General features: G+C 41.1%; 1 protein-coding gene across 1 annotated transcript in view; it reads left to right on the top strand.

Annotated features, from left to right (window-relative positions):
* The window catches only part of LOC143282280 (putative ammonium transporter 2), a 36,923-nt gene extending 35,919 nt beyond the window's left edge, over positions 1-1,004 (top strand). The window contains exon 11 of the mRNA XM_076587880.1: positions 1-1,004. This exon is cut by the window's left edge and continues 28 nt beyond it. Within this exon, the coding sequence (XP_076443995.1) occupies positions 1-1,004 (1,004 nt within the window).
* The last annotated feature ends 8,015 nt before the right edge of the window (positions 1,005-9,019 follow it).

Genomic DNA, 9,019 nt, shown 5'->3' with positions numbered 1-9,019 from the left:
CGGTGACCCTGTGCGGACTGTCCCAGCGCCGGGGGTCCATCTTCACCATCACCACGTGCTCACAGGTCAGGAACGGGAGCGCCGCCACCGCCGCCGCCCTCAGGGCCAAGAGACGATCTCGAGACAGTGGCGGGGGGAACCTCATGATCACCACCAACACCACCAACGCTACCTCCTCCACCCAGAACGGCCACGTCGTTGGTCTTGGCTCCTCCTCCTCCTCAGCCTCAGCCAGCGGAAACGTCACAGGCAACGGCAACGTTCGCTCCAGGAGATGGAGCAACAAGAGCTTCAGCAGCGGTGGATCTGGGTCAGGGGGCGGTGGTGGGGGTGAGGATGGGGGTGTGTTCGTTGTTCAGAATAAGAGCGCCGTGCGAGGGCTGGAAGGCGTTAACGGGCCCAGGAGCGGCGCTGACAGAGGCGGTCGCCTTCTTCAGGGGGAGAGCAGCGGCGGCAGCAGCTTGGAGAGAAGAACGACGCCAGACGGGCAAGGGGAAGGAGCAGCCAGCGAGGACGACAGACTGGAGAAGCCGGAAGAAGAACAGGCAGGGAGGCCAGACAGCGCTGGCGCCGAAAGAGTTAACCCCCAGAGTGAGGAGAGGAGAGGCAGCCAGATAAACCCTTCGCCGCCGTTGCCGCGGAGAGGCGAGGGCCGGACCAGCCTTAAAAGGGTTAAGTCAGAGACAGGGAGGAAGAGTCACAGCTTGGAAAGAGTTATTAGGAACAGGAGAAGCAGCTTCGAAAGGCCCAGGACGCAGAGGAGGGGGGACGGGTCCGGAGGAGGAGGAGGGCCCAGCCTCAAAAGGGTTCAATCAGAGACAGACAGGCGAGGCATGTTGGAAAGGGTTAACAACAATTCGCAGACGGACAGAAGGTTCAGCGTGGCAAGGGTTAAAGAAGCGGAGAAGGTGGACGAGATCCCGCTGTGGGAGAGCAGCCAGTGCAGCGAGTCGTCCCTCTTTGAGGGGGGCGGTGTGGATGGGGGCATCAGTGTCAGGTTATGAGAGAGAGATATATAAAACTGATAAAAAACAACAACACCCCAAACAGATAGTGGTAGAAAGATCCTTTTAAATGAAGGCTTCAGAAGGCAAGAACTGTCCACAACACAGAAAGAAGGCATTGTGAACTGTCAGTTCGCACGATGATGTCATTTTCTTTGTTTATTTTGACTGTAAAAACAAAGTGTACTTCAGTGTAATGAAACTCGTGAAATGTGTTGTTTGAACAAAAGGAAAGAAAAAAAGAAAAGAAAGGGTAAACACACACACACACACACACACACACACACACACACACACACACACACACACACACACTCACACACACACACACGAAAAGAAAACTAATAGAACGACACTTACCTGAAAGGTGAAGTTTGTGATCAGAACTCTCCACCTTACGAAATTGGCACCCCAAAAGAATTTTGCGATTGAGTAAGAGTGGCAGCGAACTACCATTGACCAAAAAAAAGTGTAAATCAGTGAAACGATGAAAAAAAGAAAGAAAGAAAGAAAGAAAAGAAAAGCAAAAAAAAACCCTCCCACCAGCAGCCTGACGCGAGCTGTGAAGTAACAGATTGGTCACCAGAAAAGCTCGGCACGCACGCTGACGGTTCAGCAGGACTGGCTCGCACACTCAACCGTAATTCTGAGTGTGGACCCTTTCTTTCGTCGTGCAGAACTGTGGGGTTTTCGGGGAGTTGTGTGTGTTTCAGGGAGAGATGGGAGTGGTAGGGAAGGGAGAAGGCTTTTCTTGTTTTTGTTGTTGTTGTTTGTTCGTTTGTTTTACTTGGGTTGTTGAATTTATTGACTGTCATGTGTCTTCACGTTTTTTTTTCGATCGAGTAATCGTATTTGTTCTGATGCACAAACTTGATTTCGTGATTTTTTTGGGGGGGAATGTGTGTGGGGGTTGGTTGGTACGCACCTCTAACCATCCACACAGACACTGGTTTTTGTTTCATTCAGTGTTTTCTTGTTTATCGGCTTGTTGTTATTGTCTGTTGTTGTTATTATTATTGTATGTTGTTGTTGTTGTTGTCATTGTCTGTTGTTGTTGTTGTTGTCATTGTCTGTTGTTGTTATTATTATTGTATGTTGTTGTTGTTGTTGTTGTTGTCATTGTCTGTTGTTGTTGTTGTTGTCATTGTCTGTTGTTGTTGTTGTTGTCATTGTCTGTTGTTGTTGTTGTTGTTGTCATTGTCTGTTGTTGTTGTTGTTGTTGTCATTGTCTGTTGTTGTTGTTGTTGTTGTCATTGTCTGTTGTTGTTGTTGTTGTTATTGTCTGTTGTTATTGTTTTGTTTTTTTTCCTTCATCTTCTTCATCATCATCATCTTCTTCATCTTCTTCTCGTCCTCCTCCTTCTCTACCTCCTCCTCCACCGCCACCACCAACACTACTACCACCTCCTCTTCGTCCTTCTTCTTCTCTCCTCATTCGTTTTCTTCTTCTTCTATTACTTCTTTTGCTCGCTCTCTCTCTCTCTCTCTCTCTCTCTCTCTCTCTCTCTCTCTCTCTCTCTCTGGTGGGGTCTCTTTGATCAGCGTAGTATGTAAATGTTACACATCTATCCTCAATGCTCGATTATATTCATGGTTAGAAGATACTCACAGGATCGTGGAAAATCGAGCTGGATTCAGGAAGAATTATTCAATCACTGATCACATATTCACTTTATATTCTGCTGCTCAGAAATGTCTTAACACACGAGGTCGTAAGTTATATGTAGCTTTTGTGGATTTCAAGAAAGCTTTTGATTCAGTACACCATGACAAACTACTAGAAGCTGTTAAAAATTCCGGTATTAAGGGAAAATTGTTCTGTTCCTTGAAGTCAATGTATGATTCACTCTTTTCTTGTATAAGATCAAATAACGAATACACTGATTTCTTCACTTGCCCTAAAGAAGTCTGGCAAGGTTGTGTACTCAGTCCAACATTATTTTCCTTGTTCATAAACCAGCTAGCTAACTATATTGACGAAACTGCTATTCATGGTGTCAGTCTTCTTCCATCTATGATAGAGTTATTTATTCTTTTATTTGCTGATGACGTGGCACTATTCTCAATCACTCCAAGAGGTTTGCAGGCCCAACTGAATGCTTTGAAAGTATGTTGCGACAAATTAAAATTGACAGTCAACACAGGAAAAACTAAAGTTATTGTCTTCAGAAAGGGAGGATATCTTGCAAAAAATGAAAAATGGTTTTACGATGGGGAGCCTGTTGAAGTCGTAAATAAATACACTTTTTTGGTTTTACGTTCACAACCAAATTAAGCTGTAAGATAGGAACTACTGCTCCTATAACAAAATGAAAGAAAGCTGTACATCTCTTAAGTAAACATATCTGAAATGCAAAGAAATGACACAAAAAACATTCTTTAAGATTTTTGACGGAAAAGTACAGGCAATATTGTTGTATTCATCTGAAATTGGGGGGTTACATAGACTTGACAATATTGAAAAAGTACAGTTTGGCTTGCAAACGATTCTTAGGCGTTCCACTGAAAACTCCAAACAAATTAGTATATGGTGAACTTGGCAGATATTCTATTTTTGTTAACAGTACAGTGCGATCAGTCAATACTGGCTTCGTCTCACTGAGATGGAAGAAAACAGATTACCCAAACAGTGCTATAACATGTAGAAAGAGGTTAAAAAAAATGTTGGGCAATGGATATCAAAGATATATTATGTACCACTGGCTTTCAGTGTGTTTGGGTAAACCAAGGTGCTGGGGACAAACAAAGCTTTCTTAATTGAACGATTGATAGATATGTTCAAACAGGAATGGTCATCTGCAATACGAGAAAAGGACAGGTATGAATTTTATAGAACGCTAAAGGATGATTTTGGAAAAGAAAAATATTTATTGTGTTGATGTAGTGTGCTTCAGGATAGCCCTTTCCCACATTTGACTTGGAGTATTGCCTATTAATAGTAACTTAAACAGATATAGTGAAAACCCTGAAAGTAAACGATGTCCAAGTTGTGGACACAGAATTGGAAACGAACACCACTTTATTTTTGTTTGCCCATTATTCAATGACTTGAGGCAGAAGTTCCTAAAAGATTTCCTAAATTTACCCATAAGCATAATGTTAGAGGGGAAAAACTTAAGTCGCCAAGTTGGCAAATTCATTTTCCATGCTGTAAGGAGACAACAAATCAATGCAAGTTAACGGATTTTATCAATACCGCCCCGAGAAATGTGTTTCTCGTATTTTCATTGAACCTTGAATGTCAATGTTATTGGTAGTTTAGAATATATGCCGTGTAGTGAATTAACTTTATACTCAATCTGGAAAATGACCTCATACTTAATAAGAAAAAAATAGTTCGTATATACTGTGTTTAAAATGAAGTCACTTCACAGTCTGTAAATGAGCTGCTGGATTACCCATCTCCTCTTCCCCCATCCCTATTCCCCCAACCATTTCCCCTTCCCCAATGTGTATGCATGCCTATGGCCGAAACACATTAAACCATCTGAATCTGAATCTCTCTCTCTGGTGTTATCAAAACCACATGGAACTTAATCCACACAAAACAAAATGCATGGCACTGACATCCAGACAGAAACGCCAACGTAAACCTCTCATTTTAAAGCTCGAGGTAAACAAGAACAAGTTTGTGAGCACCGCTTTCTTGGAGTAATCACTGATAAAGAACAGAACTGGCAAGCTCATATCAACCATCTATGCAAACAATTAGCCCGCAATTTGTTCTTACTCAATAGACTCAGATATTACGTCGATGCTCCAACTAGAAAACTATTCTTCGGGGCACACTGTCTCTCTCATGTCAATTATGCATCTACAGTCTGGAGCAATGCCAGTCACAACCAGTTAAAAAAAAAAGTTAACTCATTGCATAGACGAGCAGCTAAACTTTGTAAACAAAGTGAGTCAATGTTTTAACCCGGTGTTCGGTTGTGTGTGTGTGTGTGTGTGTGTGTGTGTGTGTGTCTGTGTCTGTGTCTGTGCCTGTGTCTGTGTGTCTGTGTGTCCGTGATAAACTTTAACATTGACATTTCCTCTGCAAATATTTGTCACTTGACACCAAATTAGGCATAAAAATAGGAAAAATTCAGTTCTTTCCAGTCATCTTGTTTAAAAACAATATTGCACCTCTGGGATGGGCACAAAAAAAAAAAAAAAAAAATGAAGCCTAATTATATGCAAACTGCATTTACTGTTATATTTATATTTTTTGTATTCTCTAAACTTGGCACTTTGATCTGATATTCTGACCCAACAACAAGAGCAGTCATTATTATCATTTTTTATTCAAACAGGAACTTCTTTTGCTAAGCATGGAAGTTTTATTTATTTTGCAAACGTTTTGGTGCAGATAGTAAAAAAGGGAAATTACTCTGCAATTAATGCTAGGGGACTTAATTTGCTTTGAACTGATCTTTCTCATCTTAAACATTACATTTTGAAATTATACTCAATACATAAAAAGCTTGGATTTTTTTTTAAGTGTATCACAAGTGAGTCTTGAAGGCCTTGCCTCTTTTGTTAAATTTTTATCTATACCTTTACATGCAGTGAATTAATTTTGTTTCTGCCTTTGTGCTTTAATGTTTATAACTTGTTCGCCTGTTAATTAGATGTTTTTACCTGTAACATCTGCATCAGCAAATTAATCACTTCTGTACATGTACAATGATAAAGTTGTGTTTCTCTGTTCTCTGTATGTCCGCTATATGTTTCTCAATTCGGTCATGTCTCTGTATGTGCATAAGTATGTGTGTGTGTGTGTGTGTGGTTGTGTGTGTGTGTGTGTGTGTGTGTGTGTGTGTGTGTGTGTATGTTGGGTGGAGAGAGTGTGTGCATGTGTATGGATATGAATGTGTGAATGCGTTCGTTTTATTACTTTTTACGATGTTAATGATGATGATGGTGATTATTATTCGTAATAGTAGCAGTAGATGCAACAGTGTTAACAAAATGATTATTGTTGTGTCGTTATCATTAATGCTGTTGTTGTTATTGTTGTCACAAGGACAGATTGGAAGACTGGGCGATGCCTAAAATCTTTATCCTTGAGTAATAAAGTTTTCGAATTTTGAATCTTTTAATCTCTCTCTCGCTCTCTCTCTGTGTCTGTCTGTCTGTCTGTCTCTGTCTGTCTGTCTGACTGACTGTCTGTCTGTATTGTCTGTCTGTCTGTCTATCTCTCTGTCTGTCTGTCTCTCTCTGTCTGTCTGTCTCTCTCTGTCTGTCTGTCTCTGTGTGTCTGTCTGTCTCCTCTCTCTCTCTGTCTCTCTCCTCACTCTCTCTCTCTGTCTGTCTGTCTCTCTCTCTGTCTCTGTCTCTGTCTCTCTCTCTCTCTCTCTGTCTCTCTCTCGTTCTCTCTCCTCCTCTCTCTGTTCTTTCTCTCCGTTCTTTCCATCTTTCTCTGTTTGGTGAGGTATCTATTGATAAGTTTTCTGGAAAAGAAGAGGCAGAAGACTTTCCTTGATGACATGGGAAGTAACCGTCCTTCACGGTAATCTCTGCCATTATTTATAACCTAACTTGCTTTTACGGTTTTCGTTCTTTCTGTTTTATAAATACTGATTTCTTTCTCTCCACTGTGTGTAATTATATGTGTATGATTGTGTGTTTGTGTGTGATTGTGTGTTTGACTCGACTCGACTCGACTCGACTTTCATTTATTGACATAAAATCCCGAAGGATTAATAAAATACAAAAAAGAAATAAACGGTCATCTAATACGCATGCGATGAAATACATAGTTGGCGAGAAGGAGGAGGAGGTGGTGTTTGTGTTGTATGTGTGTGTGTGTGTGTGTGTTGAGAAAAACGTGTGGAAATAAGGTGCACGTTATTCATAGTGCACGCTTTTACTGATAACACACTGCATTCGACATGAGCGCATAAACAGGTTGTTGTTTTTTTGTTTTTGTTTTTTGTTTTTTTTAGGGAGGTTTTTTTGGCCTGTTCTTTGTCTTTGTCTCGTTTGTTTGTAATCCTCCACGTGCTAAAAAAACAACAACAAAAAACACAAAAAAAAACACACAAAAAAACAACAAAAAAACAAAAAAGCACAAAAAAACCAACAAAAAAGAAAAAAAAAAGAAGAAAAAAAAGCGGAGTGAAAGGGAATGAAACCTTCAATCCAGAATTCCTCGCACAGAAACAACGGTGGAAGTGGACACTATAATGGTCACAGCATAGAGACGTGTCTGTCACCTGTGACACGAGCCATCAATCATTTTGAACTTCGTTCGGTCTCCACACCACTCCTGTATAACATATTCTCCTTCATACCTCTTGCTTTCCTTTCCCACCCTGTCGCCTTGTGAATACACACACACACACACACACACACACACACGGAAGCACGTACACACACACACACACACACACACAAATCCTGGCCACAGTAAATTGCTCGCATTGAGTATTTTTCTCTCTGTTTCTGTCTCTGTCCTTGTCTATCTGTCTCCTTGAAAAGTATGTATGTATTTGGACGCTGTTTTGAACACGCTGACATGTTGAATGTTGAACAGATAGCAGTCGACAGCCGGTGGCTTTGCAGACTGAAAGCATTCAAAATGAAACGTATTATTGAATGCTTTTTTGGCTGTGACTAATCTCGTGTGTGGTGACACGATAAAAACCCGTACTCGATTAATACGAGGATCCATTCAGTGTTGTGTGTGTGTGTGTGTATGTGTGTGTGTGTGTGTGTGTGTGTTTGTGAGTGTGTGTGTTTCCGTGTGTGTGTGTTTGCGTGTGTGTGTGTGTTTCCGCGTGTGTGTGTGTGTGTGTGTGTGTCTGTGTGTGGGTGTGGGTGTGTGTGTTTCCGTGTGTGTGTGTGTGTGCGTACGTGCTTCCGTATGTGTGTGCGTGTGTGCGGGCGCGCGCGTGCGCGCGCGCGCGCGCGCGTGTGTGTGTGTGTGTGTGTGTGAATTTTCATATTTCAATTATCATGATATATATATATCTACCTTTACATAAAAAATGTACCCCAAACGCACTAAAAAAAAAAAATTCACCTGTTGCATTTCGGCATAATTAAGCTACCATACCCGTGCTCTTTTGTTAATACAATCATGCCATAATTTATTGTATAAGTAATTATGTGTATGAGTATATGGACACACACACACACACACACACACACACACACACACACACACAGAGAGATATATACGAGTATATATATATATATATATATATATTCATTACCTGTCGCGTTTCTACATGTTTTTGATTTTGTGTGTGTGTGTGTGTGCTTTGATCACAACAATTATATTACATTCTATTGTGAAAAGAAAAAAAGTATGAATTATCATATGAATATATTATATTCATTAATACTATATACCTACCTGCTTTTGTTGTTGTTCTTCCTGTTGTTGTCGCTGCTGTAAAACGTCACCGTGTTTTGTTTTCGTTTGTTTATTGTTTAACCTCGATCTTAGTAGTTGTTTTTTTTATCATGCTACACTGAACGTCCTTTCCTCTCTGTCTGTCTGTCTCTGTCTCTCCCCCTGTCTCTCCCTTTCCCTCTGTCTCTTCCTCTCACTGATTATATAATGTAGACCTAACTCAGGCCGAGGACTGAATGTAAAGAAAGAAAGAACGAAAGAAAATCACATCAGCAGTAAAATACAATTTTCTCGAAAGCAAATAATTCCATCTTTGAGCTTTAAGCTCTTTACAAACACGGAGTCATTTACACAACAGGCTGTCAACCTGGGCAGAGAACTAACTGACGGCTGCCACTGGGCGCTCATCATTCGTTTCTTGTGTCATTCAAACAGATTTCAGGCACGCACACGTACACACTCAGACAAACATGTAACATTTAACATTTTGCTTGTATGACCGGTTTGTTTATTTACTTCGCCATGTAGGCAGCCATACTCCGTTTCGGGGGTGTGCATACTGGGTATGTTCCTGTTTCCATAACCCACCGAACGCAGACATGGATTACAGGATCTTTAACGTGCGTATTTGATCTTCTGCGTGCGTATACACACGAAGGGGATTCAGGCA

The sequence above is a fragment of the Babylonia areolata genome, chromosome 5 (assembly GCF_041734735.1).
Source record: "Babylonia areolata isolate BAREFJ2019XMU chromosome 5, ASM4173473v1, whole genome shotgun sequence".
Taxonomy (NCBI): Eukaryota; Metazoa; Mollusca; class Gastropoda; order Neogastropoda; family Buccinidae; genus Babylonia; species Babylonia areolata.
The sequence above is the reverse complement of the archived record's forward strand: the minus strand, read 5'-3'. Positions and strand labels throughout refer to the sequence as shown.